This window comes from Tilletiaria anomala, assembly GCF_000711695.1.
Source record: "Tilletiaria anomala UBC 951 chromosome Unknown K437scaffold_31, whole genome shotgun sequence".
Taxonomy (NCBI): domain Eukaryota; kingdom Fungi; phylum Basidiomycota; class Exobasidiomycetes; order Georgefischeriales; family Tilletiariaceae; genus Tilletiaria; species Tilletiaria anomala.
This window is the reverse complement of record NW_013546991.1, coordinates 127,571-155,449: the sequence shown is the minus strand read 5'-3', so window position 1 is coordinate 155,449 and position 27,879 is coordinate 127,571. Positions and strand designations below refer to the sequence as shown.

Sequence of the window (27,879 nt, the reverse complement as noted above, 5' to 3'; positions counted from 1 at the left end):
ACCCTAACCCTAACCCTAACCCTAACCCTAACCCTAACCCTAACCCTAACCCTAACCCTAACCCTAACCCTAACCCTAACCCTAACCCTAACCCTTTTCAAACTCATTCGTTCTGCGTGTCTCTATAATAAAGACGAAGTTGCCAATGTTCTGGATTGTAACCCTTGAAATAAAAATACCGTGGCTGTGTCACGTCAAAAGAGAAATCACGAGCAAACCCGCTTCATCTTCCTGGTTCTAGATTTGGAAATATTCTGTATTCTGCCAAAAATGTTTATTTTGCTTACGGCTTCGAAAGACAACAATTCACGTAACGAACCGCTGATCGACAGATGATTTACCCATCACGATTTGGCGCCTGTCGGACATGTGGAACCAATGCTATGATTTGGGCTCGTAACCATCGTCTATCTGCTTCTCCCCAAGCCTCAATGTTAATTCAGGTTTCGGGAGGCCATCTTGACAGTCCGTTGACTATCACGTTCAAGTTGCTAACCCGCCTATCAAGTTCATGTTGCCAACCCGCCTATCAAGTTCATGTTGCCAACCCGCCTTAAAAGTCCATGTTGCCAACCCGCCTTAAAAGTGATGAGGATAGCTTCTAGCTTTGAGACTTGTCGAGAGCAAACCTGCGATAAGGAAAGGACGACCCCTCTACTTTGGGATCACCGCCTTTTCGCGGGCCTTGGCAAGTGCAGAAGCGCACTAATTATTTTCTACTTTTATTTCCATTTGGAATACTAGCGACACTACAGCGCGTTAGCCGTTAATTCTTTTCTAGAAAGCATGAAGTGATTGCACAGCAACTTTCGTTCCGAGCACAACCCCATCGTTAATATCAAGGCTGTCATAAACCTTCATGGCTTCATACGCCGCTTTTTCACCAGAAGCAAGCATACCACCAAAGCTAGCGCCCATGCGAGGGTGACCATCAAGCTCGCTGAGTTCCATACCACCGCAGATGATGCCTGGGAAGATTTCGCGCGTGTTGTTGACGATGAGGTCTTCCGACTTGCTCATGTTGAGAGGACCCATGTCCTTGTTCTTGACGAGGCCGGCGCTTTCGAGTCTCTTGACGCTAAAAGCGCCAAACTAATGATTGTTCAAAAAAATTAGACATCAGCGGATGCATAACAGTATGTCCCCCGAGTCAAGTGTTACTTACGGGACCGTCATGACCGCAAAAGGAGAGAACAACGGGTGCCTCGATGGTCTGAGGGTCCATGCAGGATTGGTCCATGTGGTGCATGGAGACCAGAGTCCAGTTGGTGACGAGACCGGTGACCCGTTTAACACCTTGCTGATCCTCTTTGATGATTAAGTCTTCAGCACATGTGGCATTGAAGAGCTTGATGTTTGGCATGGCAAGAATCTTGCTCAGGATGGTGGATGTAAAGAGAGCTGGAGGAGCAAGGACGCAAGTTAACTAGACTTGTTTCCGGTGAAATATGTTTTGGGGTCCACTACCCCACTTACCGGCATGCTTGACCACGACGTAGTCACCCTCGTCCTCATCTGTGGCCATGTGCGCGGAGGAGAGCGTTAAGTTGTGAGTACCGACTAGAATGAATGCATTTACCTGTAAGAGGGGTACTCACAGGGAACGCCAACTTCGCGAAGGAAAGCATCGGCTGGCTTTCGGACGACCATGGCGCTCATCAATTGACCACCAAGCCAGCACTGTGAAAAGGAAGGAGGGGAACACGTCAGAAAGGGTCCAATCTGAACTAGTGGCGGTTGAGAGGTGGGGTAGGGCAACTCACACCACCACCGGGAGCAACGGCGGATTCAAGAATGGTGATACGAAGGTCGGGACGGCTTTTACCAAGGCGGTAAGCAGCGGAGAGACCGGCGGATCCAGCGCCGATGATCACAATGTCGCTGACGGCGGCGTTGATCATGTCGGTAAAATAGCGAGTGGTCATGGCGCGAGAAGTTTGCGATTCACGAATTGGAGCGAAACGGTAGTTGCCTTGCCAATCGGTGACGGCGCTGCTTCCATCGCCACTGCTGCTTGTGTTTATAGTTTGACGAGCAATGTGAGCTGCCTGCATCTTGGCCTGTACGAGGTCAACGCCATGGTTTGCTGTTGGGGTGGTTGCGATGGGAGCCATTTCGGTAAGAATGAGAGGAAGAAGAAGATGCGAATAGAATTGAATCGATTGAGGTGAGGTGAGGTGAGGTGAGGTGAGGTGAGTTGAGGTGAGGTGATTCAATGAAAGAATATAAGGAAGGAAGGAGGGGCAAGTAGATTGGAAGGGGGGACGATATTTAATTACTGTCAGTAGTATTTCTCCGTCACCCATTCATTCATTCCACTGTAGCTGTATATGTCAGCAACATTCCCTGCTGCTTGCTCTCCTGTTGGTGATAATAATCAAAATAACGTTGTGATCTAGTATAGTAATGGTCCACTGCACGGACCACATTCAATCTCCCTCATGTTCAATGCTTTTGTGTGGTGCCACCTGACGGACTAAATCTATGTCTGTACGAATGCAAAATATGGTTATGGCGCAATAACCGATCCACTCGATCGATTTGTGGCGATAGCTTATTGCCGCAAAGGTCCTCGCACCATCGCATTTAGTCATCCCCCACCAAAAAAAGAAAAATAATTTAAAGAAGTTGAAGTTGAATAGGATGATGAGGATTTGAACGCAGAATTTGGAAATGAATGGACCTATTCTATCTCTTTTCTTTGAGTGCGAGAACAGGACAACTTGTTTTATTGTTGGTGGACAGTGGAATTGTGGTGCTCTCTCCAAAAGGATGGTTAAAAGTCTATTGTTCTCTTTCTACATTATCTCACTCCGCTCACAACTTGGCTTTTTGGCAGGAATCTCTGAATACCGATTCAATTTATTCTCAGCGTAACACACTCCCTTCGACCACAACTCTCCTTTCCGCCAACAATGTTGTTTTGGGTTCGGGAGCTGAGGGTTGGGAGCTAAAATTCATATTTACAGTTCAGTACTGTGCTGCAATTTCGATGCTGATGATTAAGAGTTTATTCCCACGCTTTAATCACCGCGCCACACGTGCACTGCGCTGGCCGCCGTTGTGCTTAAACCCTTCTGAAGCCTTTCCAGCGACATGCGAACGTGATGTGACGTGGCTGCGCCATGCCTTACGCTCGAGCCATACAAGATGAGCGCCAGCAAGGCAATAGAATTGAATGATGGCCGCCTGCTGATTTAAAAGCGAAGTTAGGCGTCGATTGCTACACTCTGCTTCGTACCCATAAAGCATTTTTGACGGTAAACCCATACTCTCCCCCTCTCTAAATATCAATCCATCATCATGGCTTCTGATAAGATTACCTTCCTTTTCAACTGGCATGCCATTCCGTGAGTCAGCCGTCTTCTTGTCAGAGCAGCATTGCTCCTACTCCGACCATTTTTTAATGATATAATGTAAAACATCTGACGCGATTTGCTCCAGCTACCATGCACCAGTTTTTCTTGCTCAGTCAAAGGTGCGTATGTTTAAGAGCATTTGCTACCGTTGACGCCACCGCTGCATGAAACTTGTCTCTAATTTTTTGGTTATTTATTTTCATTCTTGTATGTTCTTATGATGAAATCAGGGCTTCTTTGCCGAAGAAGGCATCAAGGTCGCTCTTCTCGAGCCCAATGACCCATCCGACGTGGTGCGTAGTACCCCGCGTCTTCTCGATGCGATACCACGAATCAAACTTCCTTGATTGAACTTTTCTCTTGCCTCGTTGCCTCGAGCAGACGGAAATCATTGGCAGCGGCAAAGCTGACATGGGCCTCAAAGCTGTGAGTGCAGCTTCTTACAGAGAGTTGGACCATTTAAATGACGGGTGGAGTTGCCGTTTTCCCTGAAAAAAAAAAGATGATCCATACCATCGCTGCCAAAGCTCGCGGGTTCCCAGTGACCAGCATCGGCACCTTGATGGATGAGCCGTGAGTGCCGCCAAAAGATGTCAAGTTTTTTGACCTCTTGGCACCAACTCCGAAATGACCAATCCCTCCGGGTGAGCTCCCCTGCAGCTTCACTGGTGTCATTTACTTGGAAGGCTCTGGCATCACGTCCGATTTCCGCAGTCTTAAGGGCAAGCGAATTGGATATGTTGGAGAATTTGGCAAGATTCAGATTGATGAGTGAGCTTTGACCAGTGGCTTGGCATGGGCCATGATGTGGTTTCCTTTTTTATTTCCACACTTCCCTGCTGAGCAAAAGTGAATGACTCAGCACCTCTTTTTTCGCAGGCTCACTCGTCACTTTGGCATGACGCCAAATGACTATGAGGCGGTTCGTGTTGGCATGTCTGCCACCGAGGCTATTCAAACCGGTCGTGTTCATGCAGCCATTGGTCTTGAGAATGTGCAGATGGTGCGTCATTCCATTTCATTTTTAAGGCATGTCACATGTTTGCTCACATCTACTTCATTTTAACCCCCTCCCATCCTCACTTCAAGGTCGAGTTGGAAGAGTGGTGCAAGACACAGGGACGACCCACTACGGATGTCAAGATGTTGCGTATCGATGAGCTCGCCGAGCTGGGCTGCTGCTGTTTTTGCACGATCCTCTTTATCGGAAATGATGAATTCATCCAACGAGAGCCAGCCAAGGTTCGCGCATTTATGCGTGCCGTCAAAAAAGCTTCCGACTTCTTGCATGTCAACCCCAGACAGGCTTGGGAAGAATTCAAGGCTTACAAAAAAATCATGGACACGCCCGTGAATGCCAAGATTTTTGAGCGATCCTTTGCCTATATGAGTAAGGATTGTGCAAATGGTGAGTGGCATTTGGAACAAGTTTCCCGGGTTCTCGGGAGTCTGCTGGAGCATCCTTTCCCGTTTCACCCCTTCCACATTTGATCTGGCGCACAGTTCCTCGCGACTGGGCCAAGGTGACGAAGTACTCAAAGCGACTTGGTATTGTCGCGCCGGACTTTGAGCCCAATGCGACGAACAGCTTCCTTTCATGGCAGCCCGATGCAGACGTCACTGATCCCGAAGCCAAGCAAAAAGAGATTGCCGCCTATCAACGCAAAGTTGCTGAAGAAGGTGGAATCTTGTCGGTCCCTGTGGCCGCTCTCGCCGCTTGAAAATGGAAATCAGTGAGGAGAACTTAGCAAGTCCTTTTTTCTGATTGGATGATTGGATGGCGAGTGTCTACCGACTATTGTGTTTGGCAAAATCAAATAGAAGTCAATTTGATGAGAGTCGTCCTTGAGTGAAAGCGCAGTAACCATTCTGAATGTAAACATTAAAACAACCACCCCATAATTGGGGATTCTGGCATGTTGAATACTTGAAGAAATATGCTCAACTGGGAGCCCAATGCTCCATTGTGTGATTTTTTTTGCTTCTAAGCCTAACCCTAAGAGGTTTGCTGCCAACAACGAGGGGGGGATGGGTAATGCCCTTCCGCGGCCCGGGTTTAGAAGTCAGTTCATTGTCGGTATCAAGTGCGGCATTTGTATCTCATTCAAACCCTCCCGTGCTGGAAGCAGGATATGCGGATAGTACTCAACCTTCACGGCCCGCGAGACGAATACTACTCCGGTTGCTTCAATGCGCTGTGGGACTTGGCGCCCTCGAAACCATCGTTCCCCTAGCTCACTTTGCTGCCTTCCGTGCCGTACCTTGTAGCGCCGAGCGCGCCGTCGACTGTTTGGTATGGTATCCACCATTGCTTCACGTTATGGAAATGATCGCCGCGTAGAGGTCTTCCACGCCGCGTCATGACTCTTTTGGAGCTCTTGCAGTGCTGAAAGGCGGCTTGCCGAGGGATCGCTTCCAGAAATCAAACTTACGATATCTATGGCATGGAGCAAGCCCTCAGGCGTTGCTCAAAGGTGGGACTCCGCGGACGAACTAGGTATTTCCTTCCTATAAATAAAACTCGTCCGCAAAGGCCGGTACAAGATGGCCACAGCATAGTGCATATACGCTTCACTAGAGGTAAAAATAAATTAGAGTGGTGTTATGGTTCCGGAGGAGGATATGGGAAATCTGCTGATCAAAGATGAGTTGAATGAATCTATTGCGCGGTGGATTGGCGTTCGATTAAGTCATCACATAGAGCCAATATCCTCCCTCCCCCATTCACCTTTGCTGCTCACTCACCTCCTTGCAAGGCGACGCATCCAATGACGGAAGTGTCCAGATAGCGCCAGTGTGTGATCATAAATAGCAATATGGCAACAAATCACATGTAAAGGCCAGGATCACCAATGATACAATTGACCGCCCTGTTTCCTATCAGCAGTGTGACGCTGTATATATTACCTCCTCATACCCGCCGCATGCCTGTAATCTTAAACCCCTTGATGTCATAGTTATTGAGACGCGGGCCAAAGTAGCTACCCTGTTTTAAGACAGCTCTGAGGGAACATGCAGGATTGATGCCGAGCCTTGCCTCTGATGGTCTTCACGAGGACGACAATCATCTCCTCGACCTCAGCTTCATGAAGCTGCTCAGGAATATCGAAAGTGCGGTTATCTACTGTGTAGGGCGCAACCGCATTCCTTCTGCAGTCACGGAACTTAGGCATCAGCGCGATTCGTTCGCCGCTGACGTCTTTGGTCCTGCGAGTGAGCCTGCGGAGGTCTTTCTAGCCCATGGACATCACTTGAACTTGTAGACCCGTTTTGCGGTACGGATTCTTGATCCACGGCAGCACATCTGCATCCGCGGAGCGGATGTAGACAAGCGCTCGACCGGCTGAAATATCGGTATTGACTCCGATACCGAAAAAGCTCGTACTAGAATCATAAGCTTGAGGCTTAAGCGTATACCCCGACACGTGGAACAAATTGTATAGAGGCTTGCAAGCCTGGTCGGCCCACTCCGCCCATCAGGCAGCCCTGATAGCGTACTAAGGACTCAACTCCTTGTCGCTCGAATGGCATCAGCGGATGTCAAAGTCGACGGTGTTAGTGCAGCTGCGGCCCAAGCAGGTGCATTGCCATACTTTGCGAGCCGCATCTTGATCATTAGCGGGGGGGCGAGGGTTTGCACCATAATTAGCTTCCATTGTCGGATCGGGGGGTCAATTAAAAATTACTCTCGACAAGGCAGCGTCGGGACGCGTTGGTCGTAATACGCCGAAGTCCTTGCAACAATGCTCCTAGGCAACCCCAACTCTACTGATATAGATGCGTTCGCAAACAAAGTCTTTGGGTTGGTCGGCGGTCTGCTAGCCTTACACCCTAGAAAACACCGTTTCCCCGCACCATTCAAAGTCAAATTGCTGTGGTAAGCGCAGACCCTCTTCATACCGTCACATAGATCCCAGATGAATATCAATTCAAGTCACCTGAACAGATGTCAAGCGTTTCTGCGCTGTCTGAAATGTGTTCTTACCATTTGACGACAGCCTTACACTGCTTTCATGCCACATGTTTCCTGGCTGCAAGGGGAGAACCAAGCAAGCATCATAGATATTAGTTTGACATGGAAGCTCCAGTTTCAACAAGCACTTTGATGGCGACTTTGAGATCAAGACGAAACATCCCACTTTCTGCTTGTTAGCAAGGTTCTGGTTGGGGTTAAATTTTCTTCACTTATCTCTTACCTGAGCTTCTCTCCGGCCTCCCTACTTGACGTAACAACTTGCTGGACCCGAACACTGGGTTGGCCGGTGCCGAGGTGATGAATATGTGCCTTGTCGGCTCGGGTTTCATTAGGCTCAATGAATACGGACACACCACCGGCAAACAGTTCAATACATGGGGTCAGAATTCCGTTGATGCATATTTTGATGGGGGAAGCTACCTAAACCCAAACTGCTTCCGACACTGATTTTGGGCCTTTCGAACTTCGGACGAAGGTGACAGCTGCTTGGCAATGCGCCTATGACGAGGAGCGCCGTATTTCCTATTTTAAACCTTCGCCTTCGCATCTCACAAATATCGTTTGGGTCTCTGGACAGGGTCAGCAAAGGATCTGTTCGGTTGTCAGCTACAAACCTTAAATGATACGAGGATCAGATCAAGGATGCGAAGCCTGAAGCCCACTCCAGCATCGGAGGCGCCAGTCCTTTCATGTAGACTCGTTTTCCGTTCGCAAACCTGCCTCCAAGTCAGCGCGGCCAAGTCCTCGAGATTCAAATAGAAGTGGCGACCTGAGTTCGGACCGTTGAGATTGAAGAGCTGGTATTTTCGAATCGAACGCGGGAACAGTCTTTCTAGCGCAACGCTGGATGAAGGGACTACGCTTCGTAGCCCGCAAGTGTCCGCTGAGGCCTCAGCTGGTCTGGCGCCAACAATGCGCCAACCAGGCACGCGCAATGGCATCTGTCAATCCTTTTTTGAGGGTGCTTATTCAAACTTTTATGCACGCGCTTCCGCTTAGCCGGTTTATACGTGGCATATGCCAAAGGTTCGGATAACCCGACGAAAATGGCGGGTGTGGCTTGGCGTCATGGTATTGTACATACAACACTGCGCAAGTGAGCTGAGTGCACACGCAAGAAAACGTATCCGATCAACAGGTAAGCACGCCTATCATGGATCATGACTCTATCAGTCATCCGCTTCTGACAGCCTTTTTGATTGCCTTGCACGAGCTCTGCCCATCTTTCGCCGGTTTACGCTCCACTTCACAAACCCATCATATTAGGCAACTCCCAGCATTCACCACCCTACTCCTAGGATGGTCGACGCCGCGTACGACGAAAAAGAGAACATATTTGTAGTAATCGCTACATTTGAAGCTTGGACTGGTTGGAAGAGATTTCTTGAACCGCCTCAGCATTCTGTTGCTGGAGCATCTCGCGGAAAAGGCCATCCCGATTCGCGAGTTCCTCGAAGGTCCCCGAATCGACGACTCTCCCATCCGCCAGGACGAAGATGTTGTTGGCTTGGCGAATCGTAGCGAGTCGATGGGCCACGCAGATGGTCGTACGTTGAGATGTTGTCGCGCCGCTATCTAGCGCCGTCTGAATCAGACGCTCGCTGCGAGCATCGAGGGAAGAAGTGGCCTCATCGAGCAGGAGGAGAGCGGGACGGCGCAGGAGCCTGTTGGCGGAAAGAGTCGGAGGGAAAGGAAAGAGCGTGGGTATTGGTTGACCATCAGCATATATCGGATCTCTCTTCCAAGCTACTTATGCTCTACGTACGATCGTGCAAGTACCAGGCGCTGACGTTGGCCACCCCTGCAAGACAGTGAACAGGAACGTTAATTCATGAAGTCAAAGCGTCCTCCTAGGCTCAGAATCGCCTGAAAACAAGCATCCGATACGACTCACGAGAGTTGCACGCCTCGGGAGCCGATGTGTGTTTCGAGACCTGTGTGAAAACATGTTCGCAAGTGGAGAAAGTCAAATTGAGAGCGTCTTCCAACTCGGATCAGAGCTTCTGCGAACCCTCAGGAAGTCCCTCGATTGTTTGATGGATGTTGGCCTCGCGCATCGCCACATGGATAGCCTTCTCAAGCTCTCCCTGGGTCTGTGATAGCATCAAGTCTTTCGGAAGGCCGAGGACGAGGTTATCACGGATCGAGGCGCTGTAGAGGACTGGTTCCTGTGTGACTAGTGCGATGCGGCTGCGGTATTGCGTCACTGGTGACGACCCTATGGTATGTTTGCCTAGAGTGATCTGGCCGCTGTGCGGCGAATAAAAGCGCTCGATAAGAGCCAGAATGGTGCTCTTGCCGCTGCCTGATGGACCACACAGCGCTGTGTATGACCCCGGAGCGACCTCAAGGCCCACCCCTTCCAGGGCGTTGCCCCTGCGCGACGGGTAGCCGAATCGTACGTCTGAAAGAGTCAAGGCCGAATCGAAAGCTGGGCTCACCCCTGATGGCGCGGTGAAGGGGTCCGCACCAGAATCAGCCAGCATCTCGACAATCTTACCGGCCCCTTCCTTGGCCTGTGACAGCTGCGGTGTCTGAGAAAAGAGATTGACGCACTGGAATGAGCCAGACCTGAAGTTGAGGAGGTTAGAGCGGAAGGGTTGGGAAAGATAATAAAGGAATAAGGACTCGTCCACCCGTGACTACATTGTCATTCACATACACGATCGCCATCTGTTCGAATCACAAACAAAAAAGGTCAGTCATCAGGTCAATGAACGCACCTCAGGGCCCTCCGAAGCGCTCACAAAACCGACGAAGAAGTCATGGGCGTTCAGCTGGCCTTGCGAGATGAGGACACTACCGTACCAGAAGCCCATCGCGATAACGAGAAACATGTTGGTTTGGGAGAGCGCAAAGAGCCCGCTGTCCAAAAGGGCCATGCGCTTGACGTAGCGATGAGGGATGGCGAGGTGAGCTGCAAATTCCTTGTGGACGCTTTCCTCGCGTGCCAGGAGCGCAACGGTCCGGATGCTTGTGGTCGCCTCGCACGCAAGACGAACAGCAGGTTCATGCGCTTTGGCAAGTCGGCCCTCTTTGGCGTCGATCGTCTTCAAACGGCAGTAGCCTGTGAGCAATGTGATGGGAGTGAGGCACTTGAACAAGCGAGCAGGGAACCGTCATCGATAAGCTTGCGGATCGTCATAATTACCGGAAAGCGCCTCGAACCGACTCACCAAGTTGACGAGAGCAAATTTCCAGTTGTACGAGATGGCAACGATTGCACCACAAATGAGCGTCAGAAAAGATGAGATTACGTTCCCAACTGAGCTCCCAGTGACGTTTTGGATTGCTTCCGTGCTCGAGTTGAGGGTCGAGAGCAGCCCACCAGGTGACTGTGAATCAATGAAGGAGATCGGCTTCTGGAGAAGAGTTGCGAAGACCGTCGTCTGGAGATTTGCTGCCAGGTGCTCTGATGCAATGGACAAACAGACGTTCTGAAGAAAAACACCGCCGCCGCCCACCAGAGCGGCCACAAAGAACCAAAGTGCATTGCGGTTCTGATCGGTCGCTGATGCAGCTCCAATGTCGAGGTCAATGTATGCATTCGCATAGAGGATCCTGAAGAAGGTAAAAAGAAGAATGAATCACGGCACGTGTGGCGTACACCACTTGAATATGCCCTCACGCAAAGACCGGATAGATCATACCAGCCACTGAAAGATGCGAGAGCAAGAATAAGCACATTATGATGAAGCTGTCACACAGGCTACTTACCACCGCAACCAACAATGCCGCCAGCAATGAGCGTGCGACTGCCAGCGCTGAGCCTCCACAACATCCTCAAACGGCCATTGGTAACTCCGCCGATAGACGCATTGGTATTGCCTTTCTCAGCATCGTCCACGTCTTTACTGTAAGGGTTGATCGGAAGCAATTGGTCTGAGGCAAGAGAAGGCAACAAAAGAATGTTCAGTCGGCGTCAGGTTCAATATTTGAATCTCCAGCAGATTCAATATGCTCTCACCGTCCGGGCTGGAAACCTCCTTTGACGTGCCTAACTGCTCTACATCACTCTCTTTTGCCATACCGCACCCAAAAAGCTGCAGACCTGCGATCGACTCGTCCTTTCGCACGTCCGCTAAGGTTCCTTCTGCCACCTTGCGACCGTGGTTGATGACCACAACACGTTGGGTAGCAGGGAGCGATGATTGCCGATGAGTAACGAGAATCTAATAGCACAAAGGAAAAGAGGACGGTGAATAATCAAGACCTGAAGTCAAGGTCGTCAAGGTTTCTGGAGCTCACAGTAGTGCGACCTTTCGAGGCGCCTTCAAGGCCACGATTAACGGCCTGCTCAGACAGCGCGTCAAGGTTGCTGGTAATCTCGTCAAGCAGCAGGACTCGTGGGTCCGCAACTACAGCACGAGCTATAGCGATGCGCGCGCGCTGTCCTCCTGACAATTCCAGCCCCCCTTGCCCCACCTGCGTATTGTATCTGTCCGGAAGCGCCATGATGAAGTCGTGTGCGTTGGCGAGTCGGCAAGCCGACTCAATTCGATAACGGCGTTGTTCAGTTGATTCGTTCAACGTCGGAGAGATGCCGTAGCCGACATTTTCCAAAATACTTGCCTGGAAGAGAGACGGCTCTTGCGGCACATAGGCAAGGACGCTGCCGCGCAGATACTTCAGCTCGAAGTCGCGCACGTCGTGACCGCCAACGAGCACGGTGCCATCCTGAGGATCGTAAAAACGCTCCAATAGGGCGAGAATTGTCGACTTACCGGCCCCGCTGGGTCCGATAACAGCCGTCGAAGAGCCTGCAGGAAAGTTGAGGGAAAATTTTTCCAGCAGACGTCGATCTGGTCGGCTAGGGTACGCAAAGGTCACATTGTTAAAAGCGATGTGAACTGGGCCACACGGCAGCGTCAAGCGCGATTCGACCGGGTTGTGGATCGTCGGCGTGCGCTCAATGATGCGAGTCAGGGATGCAAATGAGGCTCTAGCAGAGACGAAGCCTGCAAAAGTGAGAGGCAAGGAAGCAATGAGTGGCTTGACCAAGGCAAAAGCTGCGGCGTCCTTCAGCACTACTCAGTAGTACGCGAAGAAGTTTGCCCACCTTGAATGTTAGACGGAATTTGCGCCAGCGCAAAGGAGCCCATCATGACGCTGAGGAAAACAGTGATGACGTTGCCCGGACTAGTACGACCAGAGCGAACAAGAATTGCCCCCAAATAGAAGGCGAGCGAGTAGCCACAGTAGATGACCAGGGTGAAGCCTGCCATGCACCCGGCAATTGCTATAGCTCTCTTGCGGCCAAGGCGAAGAGAGCGAGCGATCCCGTCGTTGTATTTATGACTGAGGTCCTTCTCAGCGCACAGGCTCTGTACAGTCCGAACTGAACCCAGGGCCTCTTCCGCCAGGGTGTTAGCCTGGTTACTCATCGACATAATCTGAATCGTGAAGCCGATGGCGGTTCGGGCAAAAATCAAGCTTATGCCAACCAAGCAGGGGAGCATTGCCAGCAGGGCAAGACCAAGCCTCCAGTCCTTGACCAGAGCCACTGCATAGGAAAGATGGTCGCGGTCAGTAATAGCACTTAGCAAGATGAGACGGCTGACAGCTGACAATCAGAGCCTCAGCTCGCACTCGCCTGTGAAGCCCGTGACACCGCAGGACAGATACATTGCGTTAAGCGGCAACTTCTCGCTGATGCCGGACTGCACATTCCGTAAGTCAGTCTCCAGGCGAGAGGTAAGAGCACCTGCACCCTCGGTCTCATGGAATTCCAGATCCTGCATCGACAGACTCGGAGGAAGGGTCAGATTGAGCCCCTTGGGCCGAAACTATCCAAGAGCCACTGACAAGCCGAAGCAACGATCGGAAGTATTCTAAGCGCAGACGCGAGGTAGTCTTTTCTCCAGTATACGCCTGTTAAGCCATGAGAATGAGAGGAGGAAGGTTAGTGTACACCAGTTCAGACGCTGCAAGCGACAGCATCGATCGGCCGGTACTAATGCAAGATCGTACCCAAAGCGCTACGTAAATGTAGGTGCCGAAAAATGTCGCGAGACCAAGATAGAGAAAGTAGACGACTTGTTGATCCGTGCGGTCGCGAAGTCGGTTCAGGTCGTTCACATCGACAGTGACGAAGCGATCGGTGATCTGCCAGATCGGTGCAACGCCATAAGTCAGTCATTCACATGTGCGCGGTCGACTTCAAAGCAAATCCAGCGAGCGACACACTCACCTGGCCGAAGGGGATGTTCATAAGAGGTTGCGTGGCGCCAGCCATGATGGCAGCGATGAGCCCTACCAAGTTCATGAGCTGCTCTGGGCCCGTGGCCCAAGCCATTGGCCCCAGCCAGCCCATTCTTCCCGGGCGCGGGGATGGATATTTGGTGACCATCGTCGCAAGGGACGAGTCGGCTGGTACAAGTAGAGCACGAAAAAGGACAAGAGCAGGATGGAAGAGGATGCTCGATAAAGAGAAGAGAAGAGAAGGATGCCCGACGAAGAGAAAGACAGGATGGGACTCGATTTCGCAATTACGCGATACGTAACCCTCCGTGAAAAACCATATGAGCTTCAGCATGTAACGCGACTTGATCTCAATCAATGTAATTTGGTTGCACCGACGGCTGGGCTACTTCTACCCAGGTCTGTGGAATGGACGCATCATAAAGCTCCGAGTTGCCTGTTGGCGAGACATGCATGACCTCACATGCGGAACAGGAATGATGCATGCATTTGGCTTGGCATTCGCTGCACGCTCGGAGCCTTTCTTGGGACCAAGTGGAGGTGCATGTGCGCGATCGCGGAGCCTTTTCCACAGCCCTCTGCCTGTGCAAAGCCAGCTACCTCTCCCTACCGCAGGTGCATTCGAAGCCAATGGGTGGATATGAGGTGACGTTTTTCTCAAGTGTGCTTTATACAAATGGCTGGTACGCAGCCTGATCGAAAGCAATTCCCCCGCTTCGGTGCGCCGCTTCTTCCATCTCTCCCTTTCTCCCTGCACTCGGCAACATGACTGTCGACCAATCCACCATCGTTCAAGGTCTTAGCAACGCGGAAGGGACCAACTCGCGCTTCTACCATAACGTCAAAGAGGTAAGTCGTTGCCTGGCATCAAAACTACACTTGGTGACAAAGCGATGCTCACTATCTCGGCTCTGCTGACAGAGCATCTATGCTCTTCCTGCTGATGCCGAAGAGAACGACCGGCTGGAGAAGCAGCACCGCTTGATGCTCCACTTGTTCGGTGGACCCATCGGCGCTCCCGAGGCACTCAAGGTTCTTGAACAAGGCGGCAAGGTATTAGATGTGGGCTGCGGTCCCGGAAGTTGGATCAAGGTCAGTGTCGAGGCTACCTCCACAGCGAGGACCGACTGAGGGGGATACCTAGAAAATACCAATTTGCATTGACATTCTTAACTCTCTACCCACCTACCGAGCAGCAAGTCGCGAATCTTTATCCCAAGTGCAAAGCGTTTGCGACCGATTTTGCGCCTACATATTCCCCCGTTCAAGTGGGCGATGCTGCTAAGGTCGAATTCCAGGTCGGAGATGTCCTCAAGTCACTTCCGTATAATGATGGATCATTTGACTTTGTCCAGATGCGCTTTTTCACTGGAGCTCTCAAGGTGACAAGGATCTGGGCCCAAGACTGCTGCCCTTCGCCGTGTTGACACAAGCTGCCACCGCTCTTATTTTCTCTACAGGCTCACGAGTGGGTGCCCGCTGTGAAAGAGGTGTATCGCGTTGTCAAGCCTGGAGGCTGGGTGCAGCTTATCGAACCCGATGGTGAGCTGCGCTGCCGCAACGGGGAGAGCGCAGACATCACGGACTGGAACACAAGAGGTGAATTCGCAAATCGCGCAAACGTTGACACAGCTCTCGACTCTGGTTTCGCACTGATCAGGCAGCTTCCTTCAAATTTGCGTCCCAGGCATGCGTGGTTCGCTGCTCAAGCGTGGCGGCGACCCTCTTGCTGGCACCCGCCTTGACAAATTCATGGCGGAAGCCGGCTTCGATAGCAGTACGATCAGGGTTGATATTGCTTCAGTACCCGTCGACGCTAAGGCTGGCCCGCTTGGCGCTCTGATGGAACACGACTACCTCGCCTTGGTGCAAACTTTGGCGCCCATTCTCGGTCCTAGCTGGGGTATCACGGCCGATGAGATGGTAAATTGGGGCAAGCGCATTGTGCACAAGTGCAGTGAGCACCAAGCCTTCCACAATTTTGTATGTGCCGTGGCTCGCAAAAGCGAGAAGCAATCTACGTGAGCCATGAAGCCCAAATAACCAGATAATGCGCGGCTCCGCCCACCCGCCCACTAGCACCACATGTCCGCCCGCCTTGACACATGAGTCACGCAGCGCTTCTTTTCTCCGAAAGCTTGTGACCTTAGGCCATGTTTTTCATGCTTCTCGAAGTTCAGCATGTAGCCTAATGATGTTGCAAAATGGAAGTTAACACCGCACAGTGATCTGCCTCGAAGAGGACGCAGTAATCCAGTTTGGAAAGTGTAGTCACTTCAAGACTGAACATCAAAATTCGGCTGCTGAAGGTGGCGTAGAAAGTCTCCGAGATCCCTCCGCCCACGCGGCCAGGTTGGGTGTTTCAGTCGCGCTGTGTTATTGATTCCAAGCAGATCACATTCAGGAGTACACCCATGGCTCGCGACCGATATGAATTCGAACACCCCTCCATGATCATCACCAGTTACCTCTACAAATCGGCAACGTTGGTGGCGCTCACGGTTCGTTTCAAGGTCGAACATGTCTTTCGTACTCGCAGCTGTCGCTGTTGCAGCCACAATCTACTGGGTGGTTCGCACGATATCATCCCCACCTGCTTCCTTTGATCGATCTGTGCCCGTAGTGCCAATATGGGTTTCTTGGCTGCCTTTTCTTCGCCACAAGGTCGGGTTACCGCCGCTCGGACAAGACGTGATATTCGCTCGATACATTGAGCCTCGTCTTCGATGTACAGGCATGGTTGTCCTCTTTTTCGGAGGACGCTGGAATTTGCTGTGCTGCCATCCAGCGGCGATTCGTCAACTCTTCCGAGGCAACGGTGGCGACGATGACCTGTTCGCCAAGTCCGGAAACCATCGGAAGATACCTGGCGCTGTTATCAGCCAGTTGACCGGCTCAAATATAATATCTGAGCACGGCGAGGTGAATAAAAATGATCGCGGGGAGGCTTTTCGTTCGGCGACGCTGATCTGAACTACTTTTGCGCCAGCCGTACAAGCGGTATCGCAAATTGCTTGGGCCACCATTGCGCATGGAGGTTGATTATATTTCTCTCAATGACTCATCGCAACGTTTGGTCAAAGTGCTGGCCCTTCGTGCTTCGGACAAACCAATCGGTATTAACGCAATTCTTCAGCGCTTCACCATGGATATCGTGTGTCGAAATATATTCGGTGTCGATCTCGAGGTTCGTGATGAGCGTATAGAAGTGAGGACAAGTCTTTTAAGAGAGCCTTTGGATGCTGAACAAGGCCACCACCTTCGTTCTCCTCAGTTTCTCAAGGATCCCCCTCCTTTACTCCACTCCATCCATTCACGAGTCAAATTCCACATCTTCCAGCCTTTCGCCCTCGCTTTTCCCAAGTTCGACCATCCACGGTGGTCGTACATATTCCCAGGCCGGACCGAGGCTAGAACAGCGGTCGAAGCGATGGAAGCTGAGGTTGAGAAGGTTCTAATCGCCCAAGGAAGTGACAGCAGGATGGGGTGCGTCCATGCCATCGGGTCCCATCCTTTTTTTTGAAAGTTTACCACTAAGTATTACTGCTATTGTTTGTCGCAGCAAAATTCCTTGTGACATGCAAGCAGAATTCGAAGAGGGATGTTGGACTGCACAGGAAGTCATGGATAACACTAAAAGTGCGGTTGACTTTGCTTTCTGTGATCGCTAGTTTTGCTGATCGGATGCCTCTGCAGTTCTGTTCATTGCAGGACACGAGAACACGCAAAATGCTCTAAACTCTCTTTTGATGGTCCTCGCCACCCACCCAGTAAGCTCAAACCTGCCTTACAATCTACGCACCAGCTTGATTGTTGAATCAATTGCTTCTTGTCTCAGAACCTACAGAGGAGACTCCGTGCAGAAGTGCGGTCAGTCTTCGAAGGAGGCGCGTTTGATGCGCCTATCGTGGGAAAGGATCATCTAGAACGACTGCCACAGCTCATGGCTTTCATATACGAGACGATGAGGCTCTACCCTCCGATCCCGATGCTACTCAATCGACGAGCTTCCTCTGACACGATCATCCACCTTTTTAATCCTGAGCAGAACAGTTCGCACGCGATCACCGTCGCTGCAGGCACCTATGTCGGCTGGCACGCGTATGGACTTCATCGGAGCTCTAGGTCTTCCCTGTGGGCACCTGACCCGACCAGCTTCCGACCTGAACGATGGGGAAGCACTACTCGTGAGATCGAGGCTCTTGCTCGACGTGCCGAAACCTCCGGAGAGTATATCCCTTTTGCTGCAGGCGTCCGCCTTTGTAAGCACCGGTTATTGAATTGAATGCCTGTACGGAAAACCACTTACACTCGCCGCTTCCTCGCACCATTGCAGGCGCAGGACGGAAGCTCGCCATGGCTGAAATCGTCACGGCTCTCGTCCACATTCTGCATAGCTTTCAGCTCAACATGCCTCCAGGTCCAGCGCCTTCCCTTACACCTGGAGGGCTTTTGTCTGTGCACAATCTGTATCTCATCTTGACCTGCATCTAGTTCAAATTACATGATTTGATTTTGTTCCTGCCCCAAGCGTACGTCTCTCGTCCCTAGAGACTCCAGCCACCTGCGAACCTCCTGGTCACGAGACGCTCCAGGAGCGAGATCTGCCGACAATTGAATTCCGATTTGACGAGCGTTGCTAGCAAGCGTGGCGAGCGAGCCGTTGCGGAAGGCGGCGAAGGCATCAGCGTAGCTCATCGCGTGAGAGCCACTGGACTCCGAACTCGACACGTAGCGAGCAACCTTATGCACGTCAGACAGGTAACGGGCGTTTACAACTAGCTCTGCAGCCTTGAACGGGCGAACAAGCTGGGGGACTGCAAACAAAGTTGTGAAGGTTGATGCGAATCAGCAAAGAAAAAGCTAGATGGAGATCGACAACCTTCTCACCGCCTGCACGAAGTGCTTCGAGGGCACCATTCCAGCCAGCATGGCCGATGAAGAGCTGAACACTGTTTTGCTCCAATAGTTGTCCCTGCGGTATCCAAGGAGCAAGCAAGATGTTCTCATGTGCTCGAGAGGAGACTTCAAGAGCAGGCGCTGTCTTGTCGGCGATGATGAATGCAAGCTCTGTCTCAGCGGCGGCAGCAGCAATGAGCTCGTTTTTCTCCGCCTCAAGGAGTGATCCCAAGGCTCCAAACGAAGCTAGGATGCAGGGTCGACCCTTCTTCTCTTGCTCCGAGAGAAAGTCCAGGAAACCCTTCTCTTCTTCAAAAGATTTACTGGTAGAAATGATATCGACCGGTCCAACGCCGAAGATTGGGATTGGCTGAGCACGGGAATGAGGTTGAAGGTGAGGAAGAACTACTGCATCCAAGGATAGCGTGCTGTTCAATAGCAAGCTGTCGGACTGCTCGAGCAGTGTTCTAAAGCCGGTTGCTAGCCAGATCTGAAAGGTCAGTGATTGTCAGCTCGTCACCATTCAAACTCCACAATAATGATAAGTTTCTCACCGTAGGGCTGCTCTTCACGAGCCTGTCCTCGCCGAAGACGTTGATGAACTCGGAGGAGTCGAAGTGGCCCACACCGGCCAATTCGATGCCCTCGGCAAGCAGCACAGTATCTGGAGCATCTGCTTTGGCAGCCGCTTCGGCAAGGCACAGCGTGACGGCACTACCTGGAGGAGAAGTATGGAGAAAAGTGGCCCAATGAAGACCAAATTCCTTGGCCACCGGCGGGCCAAAGAAGATGAACGGAGAGGCGACGACCGCCACTGCAGGGCTAATACTGCTAAACCGGTGCCCCCAGGCGTCCACCACTTCCTCACCCGCAGCCAATGCCTTCAGTGCCACCGTAGCCGGATCGATGAGATCCTGGTAAAGCTTCATAAGGCTAGCAGGACCATTCTTCAAATCGCTGTAGGTGATTGCCCCACTTGAGGGAAGACCAATGCAACGAATAGAGGCAGCTGCACCCGCCTCTACTTCCGGGATGGCGCCCAGGCGGCGGAGCTCAGCTATTGTAGCCAAAGATGTTCTCTTTGTTAGCAAGTATACCATCGACATCCATGTCACTGGTCCAGCGACTTACCCACGGTGACATCTGAGGCGAGGAACGTGACCGTGACGCCAGGCTCCGCAGCGAAGCGCTGTGCCATGCCGTAAAGAGGGAGCACATGACTTGGAGAGGGTGAAGCGATGAAGACTGGTGAGTTGAAGAAGACTTTTAGCATGAGATCCTGATAGTCCACGCCGGCAAGATCGGAGAAATCGTCTATCTGATACAGTACTCACTCAAATGAACCATAGTGGAAGGGATGAATGATTTACTCACTATCCTTTCCCCACGGTAGATGTTAGAAGATTCCAGTACTATATATATCGGAGCTTTCCCACTGTGTCAACATGATCTCGGAGGCTTTTCTGACCCAGCAGCAGAGTCAGCTCCCTCTGGAGGTGGATCCGCGGAGCCGCGACAAGCTACGCGGCGCAGTCTCGGCCGACAGCTCCGCTCAACTTCGCCCTTCGGCTCTCCTAAATTAACGCCACTCGGAGCTTTCATTTATTCTTGGTACCACACCTCCTTCCTGTGATCATCGGTTCAATCGCCATATCCACTCACCTCCTAAACGCCATCATCTCGCTCATCCATGCACACCCATCGCTAGCAAAAACGCAACCAAATTCCGCCCTATACATCGAAGACAAATACCCTGACCATCCAGATTCATCTGCGAGTTGATCCAGGTGTACCTTTGCCAATATCAGCTGCGCGTCGCGTTCTTGGACCGTCAAAGTAGGGTGAGTGGTCCAAGGACATGACACCTATGACACTGGCGGGAATTGCATTCTAAAATCGGAAATATTACTTGCGGGTAGTGTATCCGTCATGGCTCAAAGCATTTACGTATGATGATAAAAATGATATTAAGGTCTGTTGCTCCCACTCTCTGCCTTGCTGCTCCCAAGAAAGGAAGACTGCTGCCGACAACTCTAAAGTCTGACCACGCTTTGGTCCCGTCAGCGGCGCCGTTTTGCCCACGATTCCTGCGCTATTGAACGATATGAGATAAGAAAATGAAAGCCGCGGCTTAGCGAAAAGTGGAGGAGATCCGACTAATTGGCATCCCTCACCTCCTGCGGCTCTTGCCCCAAACTCAGCCTCAGACCTCTGCTCGCTGGAAGCAAAAGTACCCTCCATCGCTCAGCCCGGTTGCTCCTTCTTCAGACTCGTCCCAGCGCATGGGGACCCAGACGAGGTGATGAGCAGGACTTGGCTGATGGTCCATGAGCTTGGTGCGATGCATGAAAGCAAAGCGTGGGCTTCCCTTTTCCTCCACCTCTACCAGGAGGGTCACATTGTGCCATGGCGTAGGTGTGTGACCCATAGACTGGTCCGAGATAAGATCTCCGCCTTTTCCGAAAAGGGAAGAGCTGCGAAAATTAGGATGGATGAGCGTAACGCCGTACTTGGGTCCGCTGTTGTTGTGGCTGAGGCCATGCATTTTAGGCAGATTACGGAAGGTCAGCCACTAAAACGGAGCATTTGAATGTGTTACAAGCTCACGGGTGAATGCTGAGCCGGACTGCCGCAGGAAAGGATATTTCGACAAGCCTATCAGGGGGTGGAACGCAAGGGTAGGTACATGTCAATCATTTATCCCCTTTCAATGTCTGCGTCCACTTACTTCGAGTAAGCCTCGTTGCGCTGATTCACACAAAAAAAGCACCTGGTCAGCGACCAGCGCAGTGGCTGATTATATCTCCTCCACGTACTGCAACCATGACTTTAGCGGCTTCCATGGCGTGCCTTTTGCGCTGAGACTTGCTGAGATGCTGAAGGCTGTCCACTTGCTCCAGGTCTTTGAGAAGGAAACGGGAGAGCCTTCTCGATTGCAAGGGAGAGATATGAAATCAATGCGGAGCATGCATTTGAGGCCAATTCATCAGACACTCGCCCTTGACACTGCTTCAATATGGAAGCGTCCATTTGGGACATGTTCTCCGGACCCCACAAAGCGCTGAGTGCAAGGCGCATGAGATCGGGCAAGGCGGTGCCCTGAAATCCATGGCGTGTCTCTATCCCAAATGGCGAAGTGTAAAGCAGATCATCCAAACCGTGAAAGCGAAAGATGGAGCCAGTCGGGTCGTGCCGCTTAAAGATGAGCTTCAGAGCTGCAGTGTATTCGTCAACCACTGCGTCGTCGACACCGACTAAAAGGGGGAGTAGTAAGAATATCTCAAGCGCACTAAATCGCATGGCATGATGCTCACTTAAGTCCGAGAAAGTGTGACCATCGCTGACGATATGGATAATGGCGCCTGGTAGATAGACGTCCTGCACACCTCGAGCGAAGAGGCAAAGCGTCTGTGCAGCAAGATCTTCGCCTTTGTCGGGCAGATGGCCGCTAATCTTGTCCTGGTTGGTGGGAGAATCTGTCAGTGGATAGGACATGTTTGACAGCCCCCGATCTTCGCTGCGTCGACGTCACCGACCTTGTTGCTGCTCTTACAAGGGAAAGCAGGAAGTACGAAGGGGATGGGCTGTCCCTTCACGACGAAATTGCGGACTGTTGCTGCGAATCTGCGCCTGCCTTGGAGAGCGCCCACGCCGGCAGTATCATGACTGTCCGAGAAGTCGTCCCAGTGATCAACGGCAGGGGTGTGCTTCAAGGATTGTTCGAAGTTGACTACAACCTGCTCCACTATACTGTCGACGTCGATCGCCGATCTGAGAAGCGGCGGCCCGTTGCTGAGAGATTTGGTCGCTCCTTGTAGGGTGAATAAGGCACATAGACGCACGTCAGCCCGAGGATGGAGACAGCGCCATGGCACGTGATTGGTGCTTATGCTGAGGGCTTCTCCGAGGTAGTCAGCCTGAGTAATGGCAACGCCAATGATGCGATCGCCGACGCTCATCTCTAGCAGGCACACCGACTGCATAGCGGGTTGAGTGGGTCCAAGAGGCAGGAAAACCACATTGGAACACGGAAAAAGAGTCAACAGCTCCGCGATGTTGCCGTCGTCAAACTTATCGAAGTAGGCATTGAAGCCCCAGTTGGTCAGAATGTTGGCGTACGATGGAAGGGAATGTGGCTCAAACGACAAACGGACACCTCGATTGAGGCAGATTTGGGCAGCGGCCGTGGGTGCCAAGCGGCCGAAAGACTCCTGTACATGGCCATTGTGATCACAGATATAGGTTCCTAGCACTTCATGGTGAGGTGCTGAGGCCTAGCAAGCGAAAAGGGATAATGAAGGCGATCAGAGACTTGCGAATCCACCTTGCTTCCTTTGCTCTCTTCTCAGGACAATCTCCAAGTTAAAGCAAAACGCTCCCAAGGTCATACACTCACTGTCCTCAAGACTTTGACGGGAGTCTCTAGCAACGCCGCGCTGGTAAGTCTATTGAGGGATGTCATGCTTTGATCGGGGCGTGGTGATTGTGACGGTGGTGGACAAAATCAGGAGCGGTCCGAAGGACTCGATGACCCTCACACTCTTTGTACTCTTCCTCCGCCGCCTTAAGAGCATAACTCGGCACCTTCTCTGCATTGCATCACGGGGACCTCACCTTCGTGAATATCTACGTTGTATCAAACTGCCGTTAGCAGAACTGCCACCTCCCCCAGACCGGCACTGGCTACGATCACATAAACCAAATTGAGCCGAGGAGTGCGAAATGGCAGTTGGGCAAAAATGAGGCACGTCCACGCAATAACGCAGCGTTGCCACTCTCCAGTATCAACCGACGAAACTTCGGAGCGTTCTTTGCATTCATCGGAGCGTTGTTCGGAGCGTTATGAAATTTCTTCGAGCCGACTTTGACAGGCCCAGTCACGCGATGAGCTACCATTGACAACCTTGCATGACTCCAATGGAAACTCATCTCAATTGTCTTTAAAGCAAGACCCTTGCATGTGCTCACCTACCGGAGGCAGAATTGATTTCCCTAACTCATCACAAGCTCCACATAAGCTCCACATGAGCTCCACCTAAGCTCCACACCAGAACAGACTTCAGGACTGGCATCCGGGATGATCAGAATCCCGTCACTGCCGATGTCGTGGGCACGCTTCTGTCCATGGAAGTGGCCAAGAAGTAACGATCTCCCCCTCGAGCAACGTATGCGTCGCTACCAGCTGGCGTATGGAGCATCCAGTTTCGCGGTGCGTACCTCTATCTCCCAGGTCGGCCAACTCGGTCAGATCAAACTCGTTTATCTGGCATACGCATAGAAGAATACTGAGACATGGTGTGGCTTTCTATCAGACGGGACCCGCCTTTGGAGGCTACGCTTCTTATGTTAGCTTTCAAATACAAAACATTGGCTACCTCATCGGGCACGAGCCCGGTAACGCTCCCGGTAGCGGCTGCGATTTTTTTGCCACTACCTGTCTTGTGCCGATGGCCGGCGCGGGCGACATCAACCTCACTTCTTTCATCCTTTACCTCAACGCAATCTCCTATGCCGTTTCTGGGGCTTTGGTTTTTATTGTTGCTGGCATCGGTGATTACACAGGTGAGTGAAAGGTGCCGTTCTTTCACACCACCATCACTGTTGAAAGCCAAGCTTGACGCACATCCCCGCATTGTTCAGATTACAAGCGGGAGCAGTACATCTTCTTCATCATCGTCTACGGCGCGCTCTGCCTTCCAATCACGGCCCTCACCGGCTACTCAACGAGCATCTATAACACCTTAGCTGGCCTCTACGTTGTCTTCAACATCATCGGCTTCCTTGTCCAGGTATGGGGCAATATCTTCATCCCTTACTGCATGCGTGAGATGCACGAAGAAGCGTCCGAGAGCAAGAATGTTGAAGTTGAGGCGAGCACCGAAGGGAATCTGGTCGTTGCAGAGCAGATGCACGCTACAGTTAGCACACGCATGGATCGCGAGATCCGAGGCGTGCGCATGAGTATCTGGGGTAGCAACTCTCTCAACCTGAGTATCCTAATATTCTATGTGGTCGTCATATGCCTCATCGTCGCTTCCGCTACGACTGCGGCGGGCCTCACCATGACAACTGTGGCTGGTGCAGTCTGCCTTTTTTTGGCGCTTGTTGCCTGGCCGTTCCTTCCAAGCCCATCCGGACGGCCACTTCCTGAAGGAAAGTCTTGGTTCATGCTTCCTTTCACGACGTGTAAGTGGTTTGGATCATTGGAACAGTGTCCCGTAACTGATATACAATGCTCTATACACTGTTCATTTCCCTGCACACTATGCAACCGACCTAGTTGCACAGATGTTTCAGGCTGTCTATCGCTACCCGGACGCCTTCCGCTTCCTTTTAGCTTACACCATCTATAACGACACTCTTTTCGCCTTTGGCACTGTGACCGGCACGCTTTTCAACCTCACCTTCCGACCCAGCCTGCTGGAGTTCACTGGCTACTCGATGGTTGGGCCTGGCGTATCTATCATTGTTGGCACTGCTTGGCGCTACATCTTCCCTCGCACCTCCCTAACTCTACGCCATTGGGCGATCATCAGCTACTCCATCGTCGCATTCATTGCCTTTTGGGCAATCCTCGGCATGTCACCCCACATTGCAATTGGTTTCAAGCAACGCTGGGAGTTCTACCTGATGGCGGTCCTGCAGAACGCTGCCGGCGCTATCGTTTCGCCTCTCTTCCGCGTCCTCTTCTCTGAACTCTTTCCCAAAGGATCCGAAATTCGATTCTTTGGTTTCCAGCTCGTTCTCTCGTGCTCTACGACCTGGATTCCTCAGGTCATCAACGGTCCTATCGTCAACGCAACCAATAATATCCGACTTCCGGCAGGTGAGACATCTTCTCGTGCTTATTGCGAACCGACTACTCACCCCTTCGCGTTTCTGGCAGCGGTGTGTTTGCCCGCCTTCCTGATCTGCATTGCCCTCGCATGGTGGACCGACGATGTGCGGGGCGCTGCCCTGGTGGAGAGTGAACGTCACCAAGATGAGGAGCAGCGGGCAAGGGGTCCTGAACCTCTGCTCACGCGAGGGCCAAAGCTAAAAAATTGATCAGAGAATCTGGCCTATCATCTCGAATGTACTTTGCTCTCCTAATCATGTTCCTCTCCACTCCCTTTAATCATGTTTCAGATCCACTTTGTGCTTTTCGACGATTGTCAACAAGGCCCGATCTTGTCAAACTGAAGCTGACGGTGCTGGTGCAGGTGCAGGTGAACAAAGCCCAGGCAAGGACCAAGATGTAAAATGTTCAGCAAGGAGCTCGTAGAAGTCGGGTTGGCTTACGTGAGCCAGGATGGATTGGATAGTGCGCGGCTCCGCTCAAATGCAGCAACGACACTTTGTCCAGCTTACCTGAACACGATAGTCGCAGAAACAGCTTCTCTTCCATAGATGCTTGTGGATCTAGATCATGCAAACCGTGTTTCCGAGTGCTTCATGAAGTCCTTACAAAATATTCAAATCTCGTGGGAAGGCACTTGTGAATAGGACGAAACGAGGAAATTGATCATGGAGATGTGGTTTTTGTCGCAGACCATGTCTATCTATTCTACACAAGCATTTCAATACTCACCTACCCTAAGGCCTTCAGCAAGCAGAACAACTCCTCACAGTCCGTTCGCTTGAACTCGGAGTATTTAAAATGGAATAGCCGCGAAGTGCTCCGGACGCTCGTGTTGAAGCTCGAAGGGCCACAGGCTAAGATTACGGCTCTTTCGAGTGTAGTCTTTTCCATAGCGCCGGCAAAATGATGAGTGAGTCTTTTGGATTTTTACCAGCATTTTACCTGGTGATGCCTGCAAAAGAAACCTTCCTCCGTTTTGCGCACGTGTGGACCTTGTCCTTGAGGAGGCCCGAGATGAAGGCTTAAACTTCGAAAAGTGACTGGAATCGAAGTTCGAACCGGGAAGCAGCGAGAGATGCTCTCTGCGTGCGCGCCCTGGTGGGAAAAGGAAGGCAGACAAGCATTGCTCATTGTGGTCTCAATATATAAGAAGACGATATGTGGAATGCGCATAAAGAACCGACTGCAATGACTTGGGACCAACAGCCGAATGGGACGTTGCTCGGCACGATCAGAGCATTAATGACGATGACCAAAGGTTTGTCCGAAAGTGGGACCTTCGTCGGTCCTGGCTAGAGAAGATGCTCAATGTTGCTTAGTTACTCCTGAGCGATCTGTCGTTCTGATCTACAGATCATTGTAAGGGTCGTGTGCAGACTCGTCTGGAAATTGATCAAAGATGGAAGGCTTTCGGATTTCTAATAGTTTCCTCGAGCTCGCGCAAGCAGGATGGCCATAATTTCGCGACGCCTTGCACGTATCCCCAAACCAGAGAAAGGCCGCTGGCGCTTCGCATCGGGGTACTTGAAAATCTTTGCGGAAGACTTATACTTGGAAGCCGTGCGACACATGCCCTTTTGCTTGGCTGCAACGTACCATTGCATCCCAGCTTGAGCCTCTAGAATTAGCAGTCGAGGACCCACAGGTTTCTTCCTGTCGATCTCATGAGCTCCATGGGCTTCCCAAGGCTAGCAAAAACGGAGCCAGTCATACAATCAGGCCACAGTAAGATACGTCAAATGAGCGCATTCTGGAGGTGTTTGCGTTGATCGCCATCTTGTTCTGCTGCAGGAACTTTTGAGACGTCCATCAAATATTCAGCCTGGGTGCCGGAGTTTGTAAAAGAACGAAACCGAACCGAGCGAGATGTTTCGACGCTCGTCCGATGCTTATGAGGGGGCGCGCTGAGCAAATGAAGTATCAAACAGCCTATCCACGCAACCCTTGACGTCACCCCCTTCGTGGGGCTTGGTGCTAATCTGTCCAGGTGCAGCCAACGTCTGGGATTCGGTGAACTTGGAAGACACGTAGGTAGTAATTATGCAGATTTCCCGGATTTTTGCAGCAGATCTCCAACAAACAAGGGTCTCATGACCAAATTACCGGAAGACTCACCAAATAGGCGCTGCGAATACCGAGAAAAGACGAAGAATCCTTGACCCGCCTGGTCGTCGTAACCCCTGGCGGCTAGCAGTGGTGGATCAGTGTCCAAAGTGAGTTGCTGAGGAGCTGAGAGTTTGAGACACTGCATCGCAGCTCTCCTCTTGGTTTGTTTTCTTTTTTTGTCCCGCCTGGGGGCAATGAGACCCACTTGCCTGGTGCAGTGCTTTTGTTGCTGCAAACAGACAATATGCACACAAGCTTGGCTGCGGCCATGCCAACGCGCGTGCTAGACACTGCCCTGGTGGCATTGGATACATGGACTTGCCAAGACGGGTGCAGTGCCTAGCGAGTCAAGGATCCCTCCTCCCAAAGCAACAGTCCGTGAAGAGTGGCCATTTGGGCCATCAACACGCTGACTACAACGACACTGTAGCTCCGACCATGTGGTGTTTGCTTGCTTTGGAGAGAGCAGGCCATATAGGAAAGGGGGCCATCCTTAG

The 27,879-nt window shown here is 51.6% G+C and overlaps 10 protein-coding genes across 10 annotated transcripts; 5 read left to right on the top strand and 5 right to left on the bottom strand.

The window, feature by feature from the left end:
* Positions 1-777: 777 nt before the first annotated feature.
* K437DRAFT_223238 (putative thiamine biosynthetic enzyme) lies at positions 778-2,054 on the bottom strand (the record flags this gene model as incomplete). The annotated part of the gene is made up of 5 exons (XM_013388346.1): positions 778-1,092; positions 1,166-1,401; positions 1,477-1,515; positions 1,599-1,680; positions 1,764-2,054. 5 exons carry the CDS (start codon positions 2,052-2,054, stop codon positions 778-780), a joined length of 963 nt encoding a protein of 320 aa, XP_013243800.1.
* Positions 2,055-3,303: 1,249 nt separating this feature from the next.
* Positions 3,304-5,080, top strand: K437DRAFT_246180 (putative thiamine biosynthesis protein; the record flags this gene model as incomplete). Its single annotated transcript, XM_013388345.1, has 9 exons — positions 3,304-3,350; positions 3,445-3,478; positions 3,590-3,652; positions 3,741-3,785; positions 3,862-3,932; positions 4,020-4,130; positions 4,239-4,362; positions 4,449-4,767; positions 4,863-5,080. The coding sequence occupies 9 exons, from the start codon at positions 3,304-3,306 to the stop codon at positions 5,078-5,080; spliced, it is 1,032 nt and encodes a 343-aa protein (XP_013243799.1).
* A 218-nt stretch (positions 5,081-5,298) lies between these two features.
* Positions 5,299-5,837, top strand: K437DRAFT_255973 (uncharacterized protein). Its single transcript, XM_013388344.1, has one exon. It carries the CDS (start codon positions 5,395-5,397, stop codon positions 5,698-5,700), a length of 306 nt encoding a protein of 101 aa, XP_013243798.1. The 5' UTR covers positions 5,299-5,394; the 3' UTR covers positions 5,701-5,837.
* Positions 5,838-8,389: 2,552 nt separating this feature from the next.
* On the bottom strand, positions 8,390-13,442 carry K437DRAFT_255970 (P-loop containing nucleoside triphosphate hydrolase protein). The gene is made up of 14 exons (XM_013388343.1): positions 13,141-13,442; positions 12,929-13,070; positions 12,395-12,838; positions 11,584-12,293; positions 11,303-11,507; positions 11,053-11,217; positions 10,964-10,991; positions 10,512-10,896; positions 10,083-10,430; positions 9,998-10,008; positions 9,347-9,906; positions 9,230-9,269; positions 9,101-9,136; positions 8,390-8,999 (listed from the first exon to the last, which is right to left on the bottom strand). Exons 2-14 carry the CDS (start codon positions 12,960-12,962, stop codon positions 8,684-8,686), a joined length of 3,282 nt encoding a protein of 1,093 aa, XP_013243797.1. The 5' UTR covers positions 12,963-13,070; positions 13,141-13,442; the 3' UTR covers positions 8,390-8,683.
* On the bottom strand, positions 12,849-13,902 carry K437DRAFT_101591 (uncharacterized protein). The gene is made up of 3 exons (XM_013388342.1): positions 13,526-13,902; positions 13,141-13,440; positions 12,849-13,070 (listed from the first exon to the last, which is right to left on the bottom strand). The coding sequence occupies exons 1-2, from the start codon at positions 13,868-13,870 to the stop codon at positions 13,210-13,212; spliced, it is 576 nt and encodes a 191-aa protein (XP_013243796.1). The 5' UTR covers positions 13,871-13,902; the 3' UTR covers positions 12,849-13,070; positions 13,141-13,209.
* A 578-nt stretch (positions 13,903-14,480) lies between these two features.
* Positions 14,481-15,725, top strand: K437DRAFT_255969 (S-adenosyl-L-methionine-dependent methyltransferase). The gene is made up of 4 exons (XM_013388341.1): positions 14,481-14,628; positions 14,733-14,918; positions 14,997-15,135; positions 15,224-15,725. The coding sequence occupies exons 1-4, from the start codon at positions 14,521-14,523 to the stop codon at positions 15,559-15,561; spliced, it is 771 nt and encodes a 256-aa protein (XP_013243795.1). The 5' UTR covers positions 14,481-14,520; the 3' UTR covers positions 15,562-15,725.
* Positions 15,726-16,028: 303 nt separating this feature from the next.
* Positions 16,029-18,040, top strand: K437DRAFT_255968 (cytochrome P450). The gene is made up of 7 exons (XM_013388340.1): positions 16,029-16,458; positions 16,526-16,723; positions 16,811-17,022; positions 17,099-17,175; positions 17,233-17,306; positions 17,375-17,798; positions 17,873-18,040. The coding sequence occupies exons 1-7, from the start codon at positions 16,057-16,059 to the stop codon at positions 18,028-18,030; spliced, it is 1,545 nt and encodes a 514-aa protein (XP_013243794.1). The 5' UTR covers positions 16,029-16,056; the 3' UTR covers positions 18,031-18,040.
* Positions 18,037-19,782, bottom strand: K437DRAFT_294154 (glycosyltransferase family 1 protein; the record flags this gene model as incomplete). The annotated part of the gene is made up of 5 exons (XM_013388339.1): positions 18,037-18,353; positions 18,427-18,925; positions 18,990-19,492; positions 19,567-19,680; positions 19,770-19,782. The coding sequence occupies 5 exons, from the start codon at positions 19,780-19,782 to the stop codon at positions 18,037-18,039; spliced, it is 1,446 nt and encodes a 481-aa protein (XP_013243793.1).
* A 434-nt stretch (positions 19,783-20,216) lies between these two features.
* Positions 20,217-23,115, bottom strand: K437DRAFT_255966 (uncharacterized protein). Its single transcript, XM_013388338.1, has 8 exons — positions 22,832-23,115; positions 21,972-22,709; positions 21,750-21,894; positions 21,434-21,689; positions 21,252-21,360; positions 21,164-21,183; positions 21,043-21,090; positions 20,217-20,966 (listed from the first exon to the last, which is right to left on the bottom strand). Exons 1-8 carry the CDS (start codon positions 22,895-22,897, stop codon positions 20,639-20,641), a joined length of 1,710 nt encoding a protein of 569 aa, XP_013243792.1. The 5' UTR covers positions 22,898-23,115; the 3' UTR covers positions 20,217-20,638.
* A 302-nt stretch (positions 23,116-23,417) lies between these two features.
* Positions 23,418-25,559, top strand: K437DRAFT_255964 (uncharacterized protein). The gene is made up of 5 exons (XM_013388337.1): positions 23,418-23,644; positions 23,748-23,997; positions 24,076-24,621; positions 24,716-25,261; positions 25,322-25,559. Exons 1-5 carry the CDS (start codon positions 23,603-23,605, stop codon positions 25,480-25,482), a joined length of 1,545 nt encoding a protein of 514 aa, XP_013243791.1. The 5' UTR covers positions 23,418-23,602; the 3' UTR covers positions 25,483-25,559.
* The last annotated feature ends 2,320 nt before the right edge of the window (positions 25,560-27,879 follow it).

What these genes read in the sequence shown, in the direction of transcription:
- K437DRAFT_255973 (XM_013388344.1), top strand. Translation starts at nt 5,395, where the DNA reads ATGCCCTTCCGCGGCCCGGGTTTAGAAGTCAGTTCATTGTCGGTATCA.
- K437DRAFT_255970 (XM_013388343.1), bottom strand. Translation starts at nt 12,962, where the DNA reads ATGTATCTGTCCTGCGGTGTCACGGGCTTCACAG. An exon ending in CCTCGAAAGGTCGCACTACT is followed by an intron (nt 11,508 to 11,583) that starts GTGAGCTCCAGA and finishes TTGTGCTATTAG; the next exon opens with ATTCTCGTTACTCATCGGCA. An exon ending in AATTTGCTCTCGTCAACTTG is followed by an intron (nt 10,431 to 10,511) that starts GTGAGTCGGTTC and finishes CGCTTGTTCAAG; the next exon opens with TGCCTCACTCCCATCACATT.
- K437DRAFT_101591 (XM_013388342.1), bottom strand. Translation starts at nt 13,870, where the DNA reads ATGCTGAAGCTCATATGGTTTTTCACGGAGGGTTACGTATCGCGTAAT. An exon ending in TGAACATCCCCTTCGGCCAG is followed by an intron (nt 13,441 to 13,525) that starts GTGAGTGTGTCG and finishes CCGATCTGGCAG; the next exon opens with ATCACCGATCGCTTCGTCAC.
- K437DRAFT_255969 (XM_013388341.1), top strand. Translation starts at nt 14,521, where the DNA reads ATGCTCCACTTGTTCGGTGGACCCATCGGCGCTCCCGAGGCACTCAAG. An exon ending in GTCCCGGAAGTTGGATCAAG is followed by an intron (nt 14,629 to 14,732) that starts GTCAGTGTCGAG and finishes CCTACCGAGCAG; the next exon opens with CAAGTCGCGAATCTTTATCC. An exon ending in CACGGACTGGAACACAAGAG is followed by an intron (nt 15,136 to 15,223) that starts GTGAATTCGCAA and finishes TTTGCGTCCCAG; the next exon opens with GCATGCGTGGTTCGCTGCTC.
- K437DRAFT_255968 (XM_013388340.1), top strand. Translation starts at nt 16,057, where the DNA reads ATGTCTTTCGTACTCGCAGCTGTCGCTGTTGCAGCCACAATCTACTGG. An exon ending in TATTCGGTGTCGATCTCGAG is followed by an intron (nt 16,724 to 16,810) that starts GTTCGTGATGAG and finishes CGTTCTCCTCAG; the next exon opens with TTTCTCAAGGATCCCCCTCC. An exon ending in TGGTCCTCGCCACCCACCCA is followed by an intron (nt 17,307 to 17,374) that starts GTAAGCTCAAAC and finishes TTCTTGTCTCAG; the next exon opens with AACCTACAGAGGAGACTCCG.
- K437DRAFT_255966 (XM_013388338.1), bottom strand. Translation starts at nt 22,897, where the DNA reads ATGACATCCCTCAATAGACTTACCAGCGCGGCGTTGCTAGAGACTCCC. An exon ending in CTTGTAAGAGCAGCAACAAG is followed by an intron (nt 21,895 to 21,971) that starts GTCGGTGACGTC and finishes CCCACCAACCAG; the next exon opens with GACAAGATTAGCGGCCATCT. An exon ending in TCACACTTTCTCGGACTTAA is followed by an intron (nt 21,690 to 21,749) that starts GTGAGCATCATG and finishes TCCCCCTTTTAG; the next exon opens with TCGGTGTCGACGACGCAGTG.
- K437DRAFT_255964 (XM_013388337.1), top strand. Translation starts at nt 23,603, where the DNA reads ATGCGTCGCTACCAGCTGGCGTATGGAGCATCCAGTTTCGCG. An exon ending in ATGGAGCATCCAGTTTCGCG is followed by an intron (nt 23,645 to 23,747) that starts GTGCGTACCTCT and finishes GCTTTCTATCAG; the next exon opens with ACGGGACCCGCCTTTGGAGG. An exon ending in TAATATCCGACTTCCGGCAG is followed by an intron (nt 25,262 to 25,321) that starts GTGAGACATCTT and finishes CGTTTCTGGCAG; the next exon opens with CGGTGTGTTTGCCCGCCTTC.